General features: G+C 37.0%; 1 protein-coding gene across 1 annotated transcript in view; it reads right to left on the bottom strand.

The window, feature by feature from the left end:
• The window catches only part of LOC121426608 (mucin-19-like), a 196,170-nt gene extending 176,304 nt beyond the window's left edge, over window positions 1-19,866 (bottom strand). Inside the window, exons 1-13 of the mRNA XM_041622966.1 lie at window positions 19,836-19,866; window positions 19,190-19,231; window positions 18,417-18,818; window positions 17,365-17,415; window positions 16,404-16,445; window positions 14,947-15,348; window positions 13,601-13,654; window positions 12,259-12,312; window positions 9,112-9,164; window positions 8,087-8,194; window positions 5,430-5,505; window positions 3,574-3,788; window positions 1,445-1,546 (exon numbers count right to left, since the gene is read on the bottom strand). Coding sequence (XP_041478900.1) covers window positions 1,445-1,546; window positions 3,574-3,788; window positions 5,430-5,505; window positions 8,087-8,194; window positions 9,112-9,164; window positions 12,259-12,312; window positions 13,601-13,654; window positions 14,947-15,348; window positions 16,404-16,445; window positions 17,365-17,415; window positions 18,417-18,818; window positions 19,190-19,231; window positions 19,836-19,866 — 1,632 coding nt within the window. The remainder of the gene's footprint in view (window positions 1-1,444; window positions 1,547-3,573; window positions 3,789-5,429; window positions 5,506-8,086; window positions 8,195-9,111; window positions 9,165-12,258; window positions 12,313-13,600; window positions 13,655-14,946; window positions 15,349-16,403; window positions 16,446-17,364; window positions 17,416-18,416; window positions 18,819-19,189; window positions 19,232-19,835) is intronic.
• Window positions 19,867-19,889: the final 23 nt, after the last annotated feature.

The raw sequence follows: 19,889 nt of genomic DNA on the forward strand, positions 1-19,889 counted from the left end.
ACTCTAAGATAAGAATTAGAGATTTTCTTTCTTTCACCATCTACAGGATTGTACACCTCTAAAGTGATCAAAGTGAATACAGTCAGAAAGAAAGATATTGACCCTTTGAACCCAAAAGGCCGGAAAACAGGCCACACAATAAACTTACAAAAACTGGAAAGGCTGAAATATCAGCCCGAAGCCATCTGACTTGACAAAACATGGTTTCTAAATGTCAGGTGATCTTCAAAAAATGATGTCATCCTGCTAGTGTGTTGAGCTTATAGGGGTAATCAGTTGATAATTTCAGTCTAGAGTGGTTTTGATTTCCGAAGTTTTAGCATAAAAATGGCAAAAATACACTACTCTACTGTAGAGGCCCGTGCATTATGTGTGGTACCATATGGCATACTACACAGCAAGTCAGCTGCTGACTATGGGGAAGCTATTGATAAATCTTACTTCCCTCTAAGCAGTGAATTTCTGGAAAACACAGACACTATACATGAGATATTTGTCAGAAGACTAGGTATACAAGAAGGTAAACACCTTCAGCCGGGCCGGGTAACAGCGGCGGGAAGATGCTGCTGGGGTTTTAATTATGAGATTTTTGTAAATATAGTTGATATATTCAAATAATGCAGGGTGTGGGTCATGACAGCCCAAAATAATTCAGGGTTCAAACAGTTAACCCTAAGAAGACCCCCTCGACATTTATCGCAAATCCGCCGCGCGAATTTTTTTGACCGCTTCACTCGCTGACTTTTCACTTTCAAGTCTTGCGGAACTTTTGAGACCAAATTTGTGACCCCCGGGACGCGGATCTGAAATTACACAGCATTTTGTAAGTGCATGCAGACCGAAAATTATTCAAAAACGTGAAATTTGTGTACAAATCCAATGCAAATAGTGTTTTTAGCCAAAATTCATAAATGTATCATTATTTTTCCTTTTACTGCTTAAAATCAATTAATTTTATCTTTTTTATGGTCAAAATAAAGTCCCTGATGATTTCCATTGAAAAAACATAAAAAAACAAAAAGTCGAAAAAACAAAGAAATACTTAAGAAATTTAGAAAACAATAGAATACATTAGAAAATAAATGTGATGTTGAAATTTATGAAAAATAAATTTGATCAGATGCCTATCATGAGTATGTGAAACAAAAATTAGCATTTTAGGGGCATTATCTTATTAATTTGAGCAAACTTATGATTTTACGCATAAATTAGCATAAAACTAAAGAGAAATGACATTTTTCGAAGAATTTGATATCAAAATTTTTGTAGATAATGCTATGTAAAAGACGCGTCCCAATTTTCGTTGCGATCGCGTGATTGATGGCCGAGATAATAAGGGGGGCTGAATCAGCCCCCCAGTCTTCTTAGGCGTCAAAATAGCCCAGTCTATTTAGGGTTAAGAGAGTAAATCAAAATCTGAAACAAATAAAGTAAAAGTTCTTACCTCACATGGCAAGTTGCACTCAAACCTGCTTGTTGCTAACGAGTCACCTAAGCAGGTATATTCAAGACATGGATCATCAATATCCTGATATTTCTCTCCATACTGTTGAAAAAAATACAAAAGGTATTAAATAATCGCAATGATATTCTGTGCTCATATGAGAGATATACTATGTAACAATGTAGTATTGGGTAGTATTTATTTCTGATTCAAGCGCTTCACAGTATATCATTATACCTGTCATCAAATTCTAGCTAGCCCTTACAAAATATCTGACTTTCTTCACTCCCTGGTTTCATAATACATAATTTGTTAAGTCTTCTTCATTTCCAGTAGACTTATCTTAAGTAATTTCCAATTTATTGCAAAGATTGATTTAATATTTTGAATGTGTCTTGTAAGGATTTCTTCCATGTAAATAGGGATAGAATCACCATGATCTTTATCATTTTATTGTAAAATGTTTTGTTCTATTTGTAATATTTTTAGGCCAATTCTTGTCAACCATCTCATACATTGATTGCACAAATGCCATAGCTTAGATCAACACTTCTCTACATTTTTTTACTAACAGGCCACTTTGACTCTCAGATTTGTTTTGAAGCCCATCTACAAAAATTTTAAGAAAATGTCAATTTTGAAAAAAATGTTTCATGAAATTCGAACAAAAAACTCTGAAGGATATTCAAATTAAACAGTTTGAGAACTAATCTGCATATGCAAATGTCCCATAAATGGGAAAGACAACAATTAACTACATGTACATACATGTAGAAATATGCATGCACATGAGGCTTACATCAGTTTGAATCGAAACCATCATAACTTAGTACGCATGTGCATGTTTTGCAACATGCATGATACCTAAAAGTGCTTTCGTTTTGTTTGACCCATGTAGACCTATCGGACATAAATGTTTGGACAGGTCTGTGAAACATACTACTAGTCTACAACTTCTCCCATATTTTTTCTCCCTCTGAAGCCTCTCACAGCCCACTCTCCCACGGCCCACCAGTGGGCGGCGGCCCATAGGTTAAGAAGTGCTAGTTTTATAGATGAAGGCAAAAAAATGGTGTATATTAAAGGGAAAAGTGAGATTGGTAGTGCTAAATGTGAGACATGATTCTTCAGTGAAAATTGGATGGGGTGTTGAGAACAGAGACAGGGTAATGAGGAGAGCAATGTGTGGTCTGAAGTTGATTGATTGGATGGGGGCAGAGAATTAGATGCAGATGTTAGGCTCATAAGAAATAGGGGGCAGGTATTCCAAGGCAATGGCCATGTTCATATTGGCATAAGCTAAAGGCGACCGCACACCTTACAATTGGTCTGCGACTCAATTTTAGAATAAAACGTAGAATTTGATGCTAATATTGAGACTTGGAATATCTTACTGTGTAATGTTCTAAATCATTGTACGAATACCCATATTCAAATTGGTGACTTTGCTATCATCCTTCTTAGAATAAAAGCAAATTTGATATATAGTCGTAATGACGTCATAGCAGTTGTAAGATTGGCTGCGATTTGAAACTTATTTGGCCTTCACTCCAAAACAAAGGCTTGCAATCTTATAAATTGTTATTAGTATTCTTTCAATTAATTTTAGCCTCAAATAAAATGATATGTTCCATTCACATTTTCAGAAAATGAGCAAAATGTGATTTGTTCCAAAATCGGATCGTGAACAGTCATAAGGTGTGCGGTGGCCTTAAGAAGCGATGGAAGGTACATGTATAAGGAAAGGATGGGTGGTTTAAGATAGGCAGTTCAAATACATGTGATGAAGATGATGGGTTCTTCTAAAGCGCTGGTATCCGCCTCAGCTGGGCGCTCATAACGATTTCTCAAAAATAGGAAATATCTCACAAATTTCAATGTCTTCAAACAGTGCTTAGGATCATCATTCAGTTCAAGTACTGTCCTACATGTAGTAATGCTACAATTGAGTTATTCTTGTGATAATGTTGTAGTGGGGAACAGAAAGGCTTTCAAGTTGGAGGGGATATAAGAGAATCAATTGACAGAGAGGAGGAGGGGTACGGGTGACTGCTGCGAGTGTTAGGTGTATCCACCCTCGCTCCGCACCGTCAAAGCCGGATTTGAAACAACTGACAAAAGAAACGCACCTGGTATGTTTGATTGTTGTATTCACATACAGGAAAGCATTCCTCTTCCAGGACACAATCGGTGTTATTCTCCGAGGCTGCCACCATTCCTTCTTCACAGAAACAGCCATACTCACACGTCGCATTAGGTGGTGGCGTTGCGCATGGTGTTACAATGTCTTCACAAGTTCGCTGGCAGTCACAATTAGTTCTGTAAATCCTAGGGGCCATGCAAGCTGAAATCACAAAAATACCCTTACATTAACCTTTTTTTAATTCATCGACCTCCTTTTAACCCATTAGTTACTGGACCCTGGTGATCTCTATACAAAGAGTATGGGACTAACAGATTTCAGAAGTCAATGGGTTAATCACTTGGAACCTTTACAAATATTTCAGATTCAGATTCATTTATTTTACACCTCTTTAAAATACACAAAGATACATAAATACATAAATAAAAATAAAATTTGATTTCATGCTGCTTATATCTGGAATCCTACCCAATATCTTCCATATTCTTATTTTCAAATTTTGGCATTAAAAAAATATATGAATACTTGCATTATATTCTAGTAATGTACTTTTTACGTTCTCAAGAACCAAGCATTATACAAGTATGGCTTCTTAGCAGGCATATTTTCATTTTTTTTATTATAAATTCCAGTTCTGGTAACGATCACAAAATGACTTTTTACAGAATCTAACATAATGACCACCCAAGTGTATGTTTGTTTGAATAAATAAAATGTGTCAAAAAATGTACAATAAATAACTTAAGAATTTCATGCATGATCTCCTCCCAAACTTTCAAATTTGTTCCATGGCCCCAGTATTCATTACAAGTATTTTCTGACTTAAAGAATAGTGAGGATCGGGAAATAGGTTATGTGGATAATCTGCTTAACCCATAAGACATTATTTTGCTGCCTACAGAGAGAGAAAGTGGCGGGCTTTGAAGATTAGGAATAATGATTATTTCCCTAATTCCTAATTCAACCAAGTTTGGTATATACATAAAAGACACCCATCACATTAAGAATATTACACTGTTGTGTTAAGGAAAGAATTATAAAAAAAACTTAATTTTCCGCTCAGTTGCTTATGAATACATTTTCAACTCAACTCCCAATGATATTCACTTTCTAGCTACTTCTGTTCATTAACCCTTTGAACCCTACATGCAAAAGCCGGAACACCTGTCATGTGACACGAAAACAAGGGATTTGGATGTCAGGTGACCTTTTAAAAATTACGTTGTCTTGGAGATATTCAGTCGATAACTTCAGTTTATAATTTCATGGATAAATGGTGTTCATTTGAACGGTTTCAGCATAAAAAAGGCCAAAATACACTACCCTACCAAGGAGGCTTTAGCGACAATACACAGTGAGTCATATACAGACTTTACATAAGCTATTGGTGAATCTTACTTCCAGCAGGCAGTGATTTTGAGGCTGGGCAAGACCGCCTACCAGCCGAGAAAGGTGCCGCTGGTGTGGCTGGGCTCATATCATGAGAACAGGAGATCATTTATCTAAAATGTCATGTTTTTCTTCATATTGCCGATAAACTGGATATCTGCAAATAATTCAAGAAGAAGAGGGTCATGACTGTCCCAAATAATTCAGGGTTCAAAGGGTTAAGGGGAAAGTGTCTGACTGTCTTGTTATTTGTTAAATTGGGCAGGCCACCAGGTTAGATGTAACACTGAAAGAGAATCGTTTAGTGAAGGCTAAAAGTGAGAGGATCAAAGGTGCTCTCAAACATGAAATTTGGGTGAAATTAGGGTCGAGCTGGCACTCCACAATATGCCCACACCTCCAGTGTAGAATTTGCAGAACAGAGAAAGGATAGAATTAAAAATAAATTCATACCAGGTGTTGTTGTCATCGTAGTAGTCATTTCACGGCATTCACAACAGTCGTCTGCAGTTTCAGCAACTATTTGGCCCTTCAAACAAATGAGACAAAATTATGAAACAATTTATATTAGTACAGAAAAATGCGTGTTTACTTAATAATGATGCACCATTAACCCTATCTAGGCCGGGGAATCGTGCGATATTTTCGCCGTGCGAAATTTTTTGACCGCGCCGTTCGCTGACTTTTTACTTTCAAGTCTTGCGCAACTTTTGAGACCAATTTTGCGTCACCCAGTTACGATTTGGTTTGATATCCCAATTTTTTTTACGTACACTTTTTACGTACACTTGCTAAGAACACCAAAAAGTGTTTCTATCCCAAGAATTAGTACATATGGAGCTTTATTTAGGGAGTTAGAGGAAAAAGTATGATTTCGCATACTAATTATGCACAAATTAGCATAGTCATTTAATAGCGATTCGCATGAAATGAATTACTATATAATTTAATAGATCATGTCCCAGGCAACCCGCGAGCCAATTTTCGGCATGATCGTGCGGTCGACGGCCAAGATCTCATGCCCCCCGGCCATAAGAACTCCAAAAATACCCCATCCTAGATAGGGTTAAATGACAGATCTTTTTATTTTTTTAGTTTGGATAGCATGTGCTTTATGTCCAAATGTAAGCTCCTCAATATTACTCAAATATTCACAGCTATTGTGTTCAAGATTCATACTATCTAAACCTTCTCCAATACTTCAATATACTTCCTCGAACCTAAAAGTATCAAGATATTTCCACACTCTGAACACATTGACAATGACAATGTGTTCAAATACTACAGTGCATGTGGAAATTTGATGTGTAATGTTGACATGCTCTACTTACACAGTGTGAAGGTGATTTCACAATGTGTTACACACTGTGAACACTGTGGCAGACACAATGGGGAAACTATGGCACATGCTATGGGGAACACCCCGACAGACACTATGGGGGACACTGTAGCACACACCATAAGAAATACTGTAGCACACACTGTGAGGAACACCTGAATATGCACTACAGGACACACTGTAGCAGACACTATCATAAACACTATGGGGCACACTTTGACATGCTATGGGGACACTATGACAGACACTATGGGAACACTGTACATGTAGCAGACATTATGGGAAACACTATGGCAGATCTGCCATTGCGTTTCCCATAGTGCCTGCTGCAGTGTGCCCACAGTGTCTGACAGTGTTTTCCATAGTGTCTGCCACCATGTGTCCCATAATGTCTGACAGTGTATCAACCAGTGTCTGCTACAGTGTTCCCCATAGTGTCTGCCATAGTGTTTCCCTTAGTATATGCAACAGTGTGCCCCAAAGTGAGTGTTTCCCATCTTGTTTGCTATAGTATGCCCCAAAGTGTCTGCCATAGTTTTTCCCATTGTTTGCAACAGTGTGCCAATAGTGTCTGCTACAGTGTGCCAATAGTGTCTGCAATAGTATGCCCCATAGTGTCTGCCATAGTGTGCCCAGTAGTGTCTGCTACAGTGTGCCCTATAGTGCATGGTAGACACTATGGGGTACACTGTGGAAGACACAATGGAGAAACCGTCGCACATGCTATGGAGAACACCCCCAACAGACCCTACGGAACACACTGTAGCAGACACTATGGGGAATACCATGACACACACTGTGGGGCACTCTGTGAAACAAGATGGGGGCACACTGTGGCAGACAAAATAGGGAAAACCATGGCACGTGCTATGGGGAACAACAGACACTACGGGACACACTGTAGCACACACTGTGGGAAACCATGTGACAAACACTACAGGACACACTGTGGCAGACACTATGGGGCACACTGTTGCAAACACTATTTCAGACATTATAGGTCACACTCTAACACACTATGAGGCACAGAATATGACCACTAAAGGGCACACACTATGGGAAACACTGGAAAAGACTATGACAGACACTATGGGGCACACTGTATTCCATATTCCATCTGTTTCAATTTTTGACATATCTGTATCAAGAGAATGATTTTGAATTCTCCTTAAACTGATTTTGTGCATTACATGTAAATGATGATCATTTTCGAGAGCCAGATACAAAAGCACAATATTTTCATCGCTTGTATTATCATTATTCCTATCATTATCACAATTATCGCACCATTGCATGAATAAGAATATTCGCTATTTGTGTTGTACAACACCTCGGAATTTAGCGAATATATGAAAAAAAATCACCAGTTTTTCCCTGCAGTAATCTATGAAAGACAGCACAAATATTGAAAGTGAAAAGCAAAATCCAACAAGCACACAAGACCTTGGACAGCATTTCACATTTAGCCAGCAGGCAATTATACGTGTACATCTTGCACCTCAATTTTTACGGAGCGTTATGAATTAAATCATTTTGTGACGTCAACTCCCTAAAGCCATGCAACGGCACATTTTGGATGGTACATTGTGTGTGCATGCAAAGGTACAAATGTTTGACATTCAGTCTCCCATTGGCTTGCGACAACAAGCTAAGTAGGCGTTGTACAACCACAAATAAATGAGGAACCATGTAGAAGCATGTTAAAATCAATTGTTAGATGGTGCATTTAATAAGATTGCAGGCAGAATTTTTTATTAAAAATTGAAAATACCTCTTGGCAATCACTTGACTGGAGGTTGCAACTGGTTCGGGAGCACATAAGTCCCATGTCCTGCACACAGCTACACGTTTCACATGGTCTCAGCACAATCTGTCCAACCTGAAAACAAATGGAAAGTCAAGGAAACATGAAAATGGATTCAAGACCTGGGTCCCGTAACACAAAGGTTAGTGATTAATTGTATGCTTGATTTTCACTGTCGATTGTACAGTGTAGTCAATGTAATGGATCGTAGAAAAATGTTCTACGATCATTGCTAAGCTTTGTGTTACAGGCCCCGGTAGCATTTCCACAAGAGATTTACCAGTGATTTCCCCTGAGTTCTTTGCTCTCAGCTAATCACACTCAAGGATTTCCTGTAACTTGTAACATTCATCTGAAGAAAAAAATGTAGAAAATATATTTCATAACAGCTCACTGACCTCACATGACCTTTTACCTTGACTTGGAAACACATTATTCACTTCATGTCATCTCACGCAGGTTTCATTTAATTTGATCACTTCTTCTAACAAGAGGAGCACGGCTGTCAGCCAAGCCTGTTACAGTGACTCTTGTTATTCATCGTGCGTAAACATCATTTTCATCATCGCCAACATTGTAGACTTTAATTTAAGGAATCCTCGCCAGCCAACTTGGATTTTATCTGGATATTAATAAAGGACTATCATAACTTTTGATTGCACAGCTAGCTCTTCAAGAGATGTAAGATCATTATTTATTTTTCTTATGTTTAGTGTATGATCTATTTCCTGTAATAAAAAAGGAAATCAAATTTAAAACTAAATTTCCAGTGTTATTTGTTGCTGTATCGTAACACTACCATTTCAACACTCAATGTCTCAATTTACTTATCATCCCAATATAGCTTCTGGTATAGAGCTGCTAAATGAATTATCCCTTTGAGTATCATGTTAGAGTTGCAGAGGCCTTAAAAAGGGAAATGATATTTTACAAGTTCATGTGTAGACTGAATAAATAGTTAAATTGTAAAAATGTTTAAAAATGGTACATACTTGATAAGTTGTAGAGGTGATTTCATCATAGCAAACATATGGTGTCGTAGTTCCTGAAAAAAAGCATAAAGCCCATTATTTAGCTTAAAAAAAAGTGAATGCTAAAACTAAAAAAGTTTCCTTGCCTGTATTTAGATGTACATACAGTTTTGAGACATGAGTGAATCTGCTGGTAAACAAATAGGGTCTATGAAAATGACAAATTTATTGTAATAGAATCCATTATTAAACATCAGAATGTCTGAACACATCTAAATATTTCCTACTAAAAGGAGTCTTTAATCAAGCGTTGAAGTAATCAATAACCTCAAAATTTTGAATGTCTACAAATAATAAAAGGAAAATCCAATATAGAAAAAAAAGGTATAATGCAACCTGAATGAATTATCAAAATGGCTATTCAAATGGTCATTTAAAATGGACAGGAATTGTGTAGTGACCCAAGAAGAAGATCTAAAATGAAGTTTGGAATTTCCTTCAGCTTGAAAAGGCGCATCCCAAAGTTTAGAAAGAATTAGTCACATTGATAAAAAATAGCTGAACTTTCTTGATTTAGTAATTTTAAGTAAGGCCTTCAAGGAATTTTCGGGTGTACTCAAGCAGTTCTGAAAAACTAAACTACCACAAAAGGTGATTGATACCCCCCCCCGCACTTCACCATTACCATGGCAACACAATTTTCCAACACATGGAATATGTCTTGCAAATCTCTTTACCTCAGGACCAATGTGTGAGCCAAATATCATGAGAATTGGTTGGAAACTGATGAAGCAGCACGAACTGCAAGATTTTTAAATAGCATTATTTTCCCAAAAATTTGGTACGAGTTACCAACTCAATCTCTTGATTTACAATGCATTCCCTGACTTATTCACACCTTTCCTCGACTTCCAGTTTGTTCCTCAACTAATATCACTCAATGCCTCAAATTGTCTGGAAAGTGCAAGAACGGGATCATACATGGCATAGAAAAATCACTTTTCATTCAAACAGAATGGATTCATTTCAGTTTGCTTACAAAAGGGTGAGGTCCACAATTATTTTTTTCAATATATATATACCTCAACCAAGAAGACAACACTGGCAGCATCAAATTCACTCATGAAGTCAAATAGGAAAAATCCAGTACCGGATGCAGAGCTGCCAAGTTGTATTTTGCATTTTCAGTATTCTTATCCCCCATATCAGTATTTTGACAAAAAAATCTGTATTTTTACCATCTGAGATAGATGTGCATGCATAATGGCAAAGTTCGATCACTTCTAACATTTGCGCCCCACACGAGACCAAAAGCTTCAGTCTCTGTACTTTGGTTGCTTCGCTGAACTGCGTTGGCTCACTCACCAATAGACTGAAGAGCTTGGGGGCCCGTACGTACTTAATTAGCAGTAACGTTAGATCTAACATTTGGTGGAAACCTGATTTTCCGCTCTTTTTTTGTACACAAAATGTCACCATATTAACTCTTCATGTGTTACGTTTGCATTATTACACATCCGTAGGAGTGTTTCGTTCGCATTTTTGCACAACCACACATTTCCCATAAACGTCCCCTGTCCCATTGTTTTTCGAACAATTGCATGCCACGGAGCGTGCCTAGCTACAATGTATAGCTTATACTATAGTATAGAGATCAGCAGTAACCCCCCCAAAAAAAAAATCAATACATCCTGATCACAGCCAGGAAGTTCATTGAAAAAGGAGAGGAGAAAATCAATAAAACCCTCTTCACAAACAATACCATGGCCAGGTTTATTGTTAGGAGTCTGTGACTCATGGCACGAATGTGAACGAGACCCTTTCAATGGAGTACCTTGACCAGGTACAAATTTACTCTCTTTTATTTTCCACTATATATGGGCTATTTTATCAGATTATCATGATTTTGGTATCAATACAAAGCTTATGTAATGAACAGTCCAAGTGGAAAAATAAAAATCATGCCACTAACACAAGAACCAAAGAAAGGGGGGGGGGGTAAATTTTGTTGGAAGTATTAGGAGAAAGCATTTAGAAAATGTAATTTACTATACATTTTTCCATAATTTATCCAATAAATTTATATACGATAAGAGAGCCCAGGAAACACTCTACAAGTTTGCTACACAACATTTTCTTTCAAAATGTTCAGATAAAAAGTTATGGCACTCTAAATAACAGAGTGTATTATACTGCGTAGAGGGGATCACTGCTAAAATAATGCAACACACAGGGGGTTTACAGGTGAACGCATGAAGAGTTAAAAAAAATTGCATCCATATTTACGGAAAAGTGTATGAAATTCAGAAATATCGTACCTTAGACCGCAGTTACCGGTAATTCCTTTCAAATAAGATCGAAACATCGTCATCTTCGATCCTTTTGTTGGTCAACGTAAGTTGCAATCTTGGATGACGTCATCATCCTTACAGACGTATTTACCAGTCGCTATATATCGCGATTTGAGCCGTTGCTTTGCGCTTGTAATCTACGTGCATGCGCTCGGAACTTGTTGCCTGCATTGATTCGCCAGGATATCAAAAATTCTATTTGGAAAGCCTTGATGAAAGCCCAACTCATTGAACGTAGATGGCAGCAACAAACGGCTGCCATTTTTTCATCTCCACCCGAAAGCTCCCGGATGCTTAATGAGGTGAAAAATACCTTTTCTTCTCTAATTTGTTTTTTTCCCGTATTTTATCATGAAAAGGCGTACTGCCGTATTTTAAATTGATTTCGTACTACTTGGCAGCTCTGCGGATGGTATTACCAAACTCTTCGTCTATAGGAAAGCTACCTCAATTTCAAGTCTCACCACCCTCTCCGAAAGTTGGGTGTTATCCCCACTCTTATGAATAGAACTAGATCAATCACCACAAAGGATTGTGACCTTGCAGAGAAAGAACACATTCAGACTTCAACTCAGGAGGTTGTGGTTATTCTAAAACCTGCGAATATGTTTTGAAGCCACCCAGCGCAAAAACTGAATCCCGCAAAAATAACAGCGTTTACAGAATAAAGCCATTTTCACTGTGGCTTTCCTGCATCCTCCATTGTTCTGTCTACATGTATGATGAAAGTGTGAGTATATTGGTAAATGAAAGCCCCTGATTCCAATTAAAAAAATACAGCTTAGACTGGAAAAGGTACCTAATTGATTCAACTTACCAGATGTCGTTGATGGTGTAGTTGTTTCTGGAGCTGCCGTTGTTGTTGGTGGAACTGGACAGAGTAGTAATGATAACATTAATACAATTATATGAGTTATCAAAATAAATTTCTGTTTAAATTTGTACATATTTCAAAGTGACTTCTTTTTTCTGATAGTGACGAAAAAAACATTTTCTCAAATAAACAAATTAGAAACTCAAAGGAATGAGTGTTGATAATGATAATAGTAATAACAGCATATATTCCCAGGGGATCCACTTTATAACAAAAAAATGTTCTCCCATCAGGTCCTGCTGGTACAATTACCCTGGCTTAAGCTACCTAGGCACTCAAGCACTTGACGAGCGTCTACCTACTAGGTACCCATTCACCTCACCTGGGTTGAGTGCAGCACAATATGTGTATAGTTCTTGCCATAGAAAAACACAATTTAAAACATTCCGAAAAAATTAAATAATGCCCTCTCATCTCCATTCAATCAATAAAAAATGTTTGCATGTTATTAATTGACAGAAAACAAACTGGTTTCCTGCTGGATATACACTTTTGGCAAAGAGACTGCATAATTTGAACTATAGAAGGCAACATTTAAAAAGGCATGCAAGCCAGCACTTTGTAGTGCTCCAAAATTATATACATAGCGAGAATATTTCCAGTGTGATTATTTTCTTAATAGTTGCAGAGCAGTATTTGAATTATGATGTTAACTGAAATACATGTACATGTATAAGTTCCTTTGTTGTTTGATTGGTGAGTGTTTAGGTCTGTTTCACACATCCGATGTTTGCATATCTCGCCTTAGTTTTCAAAAAGACGTCTTTTAGAGCGCCCAGGTGCGTCGAATGATCTAATGCAATTTGAATCGCCGTAGCCCCACCCGCCCGTCTCTACCCGGAGCTCAGCCATCCATACCAGGCCAGCATGCCTCCAATTTTCCTTACTCGTTGTCCGCCCAGCAAAGAAAAGGTGCGCTAAATGTAACAAAAGCTCATGATTGTTTCAAAATAATGTTGAATTGCGCTAATTTTAAGCTGGAATATGAGCTGAAAATACAATTTTATTGCCTGAAATGTTAATCAAAACCAGCCACACATGGGGAGGAATAAGGGGTGACTTTGTGATTTGCTAATATGTTTTGAAACCACGCAGCGCGAAAACTTAATCCCGCGAAAAATAACAGCGCTTACAGAAAAAGCTATTTTCACTTTGGCTTTCCTGCATCCTCTATTGTTCTGTCTATGATGAAATGTGAAAATATTGGTCAATGAAAGCCGCCGATTCAAATGCAAAAAAGGCCGCATAGACTTTTAAAAAGTACTACCTAATTGATTCAACTTACCAGTTGTTGTTGATTGTGTGGTTGTTTCTGGCGCTGCCGTTGTAGTTGGTGGAACTGTACATAGTAGTAATAATAGCAATAATATAATTATACAAAATATCAAAATATGAATAGACTTCAGAGCAAACTTAAGGGCATTTTAAAGTGATTTCTTCAACCTAGACAGTCTTATGTTCCTAATCTATTTGTGTTAGTAGTCTGGTGCAAAATTGAGAAAAAAAACATAATAATATGCAACATTTATGTATCGCTAAATGTTTCCAAGTGCTGCAATTAGCGATACCTAAATGTTGCATGTATCGCTAAATGTTTCCAAGTGCTGCATGCTATTGCCCCGGCTTTAGCACGTACCCTGATCGGCCGCATCGAGCTATCAAGAAATTCATTCCTACTGGGTAACCATTTACTACACCTGGGTGGAGAGTGGCAAATGAAAATAAACGCCTAGCCAAAAGATGCGAGTGCTGAGGTGAAATTTGAACACAGAACCTTGTGGGTCAAAGTCAGGAGACTTAAACACTGAGCTACAAAACCTCTAAGGTATCTAAAATTACTCAAATAACTATAGAAAATAACCATTTTATTAATTGTCTGCAAATTACAAAATGCTCTTTCAATTATACTTCAGTCCTTCTTACATTTGCTAAAACCTTTGACAAGTTGATTCTGATAGTTTAGTGTCATCCTTGATCTCTGTATGTCAATGGCATTGCAGCCTCATTCTCAACATCTTATCCCTTTCACTTGTTCTATTACTTTTTAAATAATTACCATAATACATTTCCAAAATGAGGATGACATGGTAAAACTGACTTTTATTACCTAAGTATTTTGGTTGAGTGATAGTGATCTTTAAATGTTTCCAAAATTAGTCGGTCCAAGACCTCAACAATGTGAGGGCCCAGACAAGAAAAGAAGAAAATTACATGCCCAAATAACTCCCATACATGTAATTGAATTTAATTCTCTGTGCTACTTCTTCTGATCTTGGAATGGTGCTCCTGCCATTTGTTCATTAAGTAAAACTAACTGAAAAAAACTTGAACATAATCTGATGTCATTGCAGCAATTCTTGTGTTCCAAAATCTGTTCACCAGGCCTAATATTTTGTTAATGCACACAGAAACTTCCATTATAGACTACATACACATAAAAGATGGAACAATCTATATGCTATGTTTATGCAATAAAAGCCAGAATCATGATTCGAAACATAAAACATAAATCATGGTAACTGCAGAATCAAAACCAATTTCACCAATTTATCTTGGACAGGATAAGCAATGACTGCCTATTTTTATTTTGAAATATAAGATATATTATCATGCTGAGTGCAAACTGTTTACCTTGTTCAATACATCCTCTGACTTGGACTTCAATAGTTAAGGGCCTGCTAGTCTCATCCAGTACTTCAATGTCAAAAGATTCAACAGGTGCATTTTCAAATGTATCAAGAACTCTAAACATGCCAGGAGGAGTGGAGCTAACATCATATTCAATAGTATCACCGCCGCTTGGACTAGACCTAATATTTGAGATGCGAACCCTCTCTAGAGGGGTGTTTTGTCCTCCAACCTCAAATAGACTCAGCGCATTCACTATCGTCATGTATCCTGGGATAGAGAGCTCAATATTGAATTTATTGACTCCAGACACCAGTGTGATTGTTTCATCGGAACTCTGATCACTCCCCTCAGCAGTAAGGGTGATGGTAACATTCAACATATCCAAGTCCTCCTCACAAACACCTAGAATAACAGCAGGTGAAAAAAACAAGAAAAGTCATCTTTCAAAAAGGTTATAGATATACCAGTTACAAGAATATGCAAGACATTTATTTTGTTTATTTAGTATGACTAAATAGGAAAACCTTAACAGAATCTGATCTCACTGCACCTATTTCCATGCTCCGAAATCTGTTTGCCAGGCTTAACCCTATCTAGGCCGGGATATTTTGGGAGTTCATTTGGTGCGGGGGGGGGGGGCTCTCGGTCGTCGACCGCGCGATCGTGCCGAAAATTGGCAAGCAGGTTGCCTGGGACATAATCTAAAAGATTCTATAGGGATTTATTTCATGCGAATTGCTATTAAGTGATTATGCTAATTTATGCGTAACAAGTATGCAAAATCATACTTTTTCCTCTAACTCCTTAAATAAAGCTCCAAATGTACTTTTTTTGGTATAGAAACTCTTTGTGGTGTTCTTAGCAAGTGTACGCAAAAAAAATTGGGATATCAAATAATTTTCTTATGTATTATATTTTGTTTTGCAATTTCTTATATATTTCTGTTTTTTGACCTTTTGTTTTTAATTGTTTTTTCAATGAAATTCGTTGAGGACTCTTCTGTGATGATAAAAAGCATGAAATAAATACATTTAGACCAGCAAAACTAAAAATAATCATGCATTTTTGAATTTTGGTTGAAAACACAATTTGCAATTTTTGGTCTGACATGCTCTTACATAATGTTGCATAATTTTGGAACCACATACACGGGTGACGCAAAATTGGTCTCATAAGTTGCGCAAGACTTGAAAGTAAAAAGTAAGTGAGCGGCGTGGACAAAAAAATTCGTGCGGCAAAAATATCGCGCGATTCGTTGAGATAGGGCTAATATTGTAAGAGTACACATACAAACTGGCATTAAATAGAGATAAATTCAAAAGTAAGGACACCTAGACTTAGTACAAAATTGAATTTGCTCCTATATCTCAAAGTTAAAAACAAATGTCACTGACTATTCAGTTCAAATGATAAGTACTTCTAATGAAACGAACACTCCAATTCATTATTATGTATACCTGGTGTTGTTGTCACTGTTGTAGTGGAAGTTGTTGTGGTCACTGCAATAAAAACATTCAGAAAAAAATCCTTCAATCTAGAATGAAGTGTGCATATTATCAATTGACAGTAAACAATTATGTTGCTGCACATCAACTGAAATACATTTTCCTGAATATCACTCTCAATCTTCTAATTTGGCCTTCTCTATTTTTTTTCCTTTACCTAGGACTTGCTGAAACCATGAAGAATGTCTAAATGGGAAACAATGTTAAGCCCTTTTGTACCAAAAACATACGAGATATAGCTAAAATTGTAGCCATCTCCAATGCCAACCTTCAGAGTTGTATCTACAAATCATTGTGATATATCTCCTATAGAATCTACATGACTTCATACAAAATTTGCTTATCATGCGACCTTCAATGACACTATAAAATTCAGGTCCCATTAGTGCATCTACTCCCCCAACTTTTTGAAAGGTGGCAGTTTACTTCCATAAGAAATACTGTAAAACCTAACACCTTACAAAAAAAGTATTTTTGACCCATGTATAGGCTACTCCTAATGGTACTCCCAAACTATTTGTCTATCTACCCACACTGGCCAGTATCTCAATTTCAAGTCTCACCATCCTCTCTACCAAAAGTTGTGTGTTATCCCCTCTCTTATGGATACAGCTATATCAATCATCACTAAGGATTGTGACCTTGCAGAGGAAGAACACAACCAGACTTCACTCAGCAGTTTGTGGTTGTTATAGAACCCGCGAATATCTTTCGATGCCACCCAGTGCGAAAACTGAATCCCACAAAAATGACAGCGTTTACAGAATAAAGCCATTTTCACTGTGGCTTTCCTGCATCTTCCATTGTACTGTCTATGATGAAGCGTGTGTATATTGGTCAATAAAAGCGGCTGATTCGCATTAAAAAAATACAGCTTAGACTGTTGAAAAGGTACCTGATTGATTCAACTTACCAGTTGTTGTTGGTCTGGTTGTTTCTGGAGCTGCCGTTGTTGTTGTTGGAACTGGACAGAGTAGTAATGATAACATCAATATAATTATATGAGTTTATCAAAATCAATTTCGGTGCAGTTATATACGCATTTCAGAGTTGCTTTTTGCGATTGTGAAAAAAGAGCGTTTTTGCAAGTAGACAAGTTTATTTGTATGGAAAACAAATTAGTAACTCTAAAAGAATAAGTGTTGCTAATGATATTAATAACAGCATATATACTCAGGGTAGGCACTTCATTACAAAGAAATGTAATACCAGTGGGCCCTGCTAGTACAAATACCCTGGCTTTAACTAAGCTACCTAAGCACTCAAGCATGTGAGAAACTTCTACCTACCAGGTACCCACTCACCTCACCTGGATTGAGTGCAGCACAATTTGTCACGAGAGTTATACACTGAGCCACAAAACCACTAAAGTATCTTAAATTACTCAAAACAATTTAGAAAATAGCCTATTTATCAACTTTCTGCAAATTACAAAATGCTCCTTCAATTATACGTCAGTTCTTTTTTCATTTGCTAAACCCTTTGAAAGGTTGGTTCTGATAGTATAGTGTCATCTGCGATATGTTCATGCCAATGATGTTACAGCCTCATTCTCAACTTTTTATCCCTTTGACTTCACTTGTTCTGTCAGTTTTAACATTCCAAAATGAGGGTGACATGGAAAAAACTAACCTCTATTACTTAAATAACCTGGTTGAGCTAAAATGATTTTTAAATGTTTTTAATGTTCTCAAAATCAGTTGGTCAAAATATGTTCACAAGGCCTAATATCGTTAGTGCACACAATAAATGGCATAGACTACATACACATAAAAGATTGAACAATCTATAGGCTATGTTTATGCAATAAAAGCCAGAATCATGATTTAAAACATACACATAAATCATAGTAACTGCAATATCAAAACCTATGTCACCAATTTATCTTGGACAGGATAGGCAATAACTACCTATTTTGATTTTGAAATAAAAGATATATTATCATGCTGAGGGCAAACTGTTTACCTTGTTCAATACATCCTCTGACTTGGACTTCAATAGATAAGGGCCTGCTAGTCTCATCAAGTACTTCAATGTCAAAAGATTCAACAGGTGCATTTTCAAATGTATCAAGAACTCTAAACATGCCAGGAGGAGTGGAGCCAACATCATACTCAATAGTATCACCGCCGCTTGGACTAGGCCTAATATTTGAGATGCGAACCCTCTCTAGAGGGGTGTTTTGTCCTCCAACCTCAAATAGACTCAGCGCATTCACTATCGTCATGTACCCTGGGATAGAGAGCTCAATATTGAATTTATTGACTCCAGACACCAGTGTGATTGTTTCATCGGTACTCTGATCACTCCCCTCAGCAGTAAGGGTGATGGTAACATTCAACATATCCAAGTCCTCCTCACAAACACCTAGAATAACAGGAGGTGAGAAAAATAAGAAAAGTCATTTTTAAAAAAGGTTATAGATATACCAGTTACAAGAATATGCAAGACATTTCTTTTCTTTATTCAGTACAACTAAATAGGAAAACTTTAACAGAATCTGATCTCACTGCACCTATTTCCATGTTCCAAATCTGTTTACCAGGCTTAATATTGTAAGTGTACACATACAAACTGGCATTAAAAAGAAATAAGATTAAAAGTAAGGACACATAGACTTAGTACAAAATTGAATTTGCTCCTATATCTCAAAGTTAAAAACAAATGTAACTGATGATTCAGTTCAAATAGTAAGTACTTCTAATCAAGAGAACACTCCATTTCATTACTATGTATACCTGGTGTTGTTGTCACTGTTGTAGTAGAAGTTGTTGTGGTCACTGTAATTAAAACATTCAGAAAAAAAATCCTTCAATCCAGAATGAACTGTGCATATTATCCATTGACAAAAAACAATTATGTTGCTGCACATCAACTGAAATACATTTTCCTGAATATCACTCTCAATCTTGTAAATTGGCATTCTCCTTTGTTTCTCCTTTACCTAGGCCTTGCTGAAACCATGAAGAATGTCTAAATAGAAAACAATGTTAAGTTAAGCCCTTATGTGCCAAAAACATATGTGATATAGCTAAAATTATTGCCATCTCCGACGCCAACCTTCAGAATTGCATGCACAAATCATTGTGATATATCTCCTATAGAATCTACATAACTTCATACAAAATTTGCTTTTCATGAGGCCTTCAATGACACTATAAAATTCAGGTCCCATTAGTGCATCTACTCCCCAAACTTTTTGAAAGGTGACAGTTTACTTCCATAAGAAATACTGTAAGCCTAACACCTTACAAAAAAGTATTTTTGACCCATGTATAGCCTACTCCTAATGGTACTCCCAAACTATTTGTCTATCTACCCACACTGGCCAGTATCTCATTTTTAAGTCTCACCATTCTCTCTACCAAAAGTTGTGTGTTATACCCTCTCTCATGGATACAGCTATATCAATCATCACTAAGGATTGTGACCTTGCAG

This window comes from Lytechinus variegatus, chromosome 13, assembly GCF_018143015.1.
Source record: "Lytechinus variegatus isolate NC3 chromosome 13, Lvar_3.0, whole genome shotgun sequence".
NCBI classification, from domain to species: domain Eukaryota; kingdom Metazoa; phylum Echinodermata; class Echinoidea; order Temnopleuroida; family Toxopneustidae; genus Lytechinus; species Lytechinus variegatus.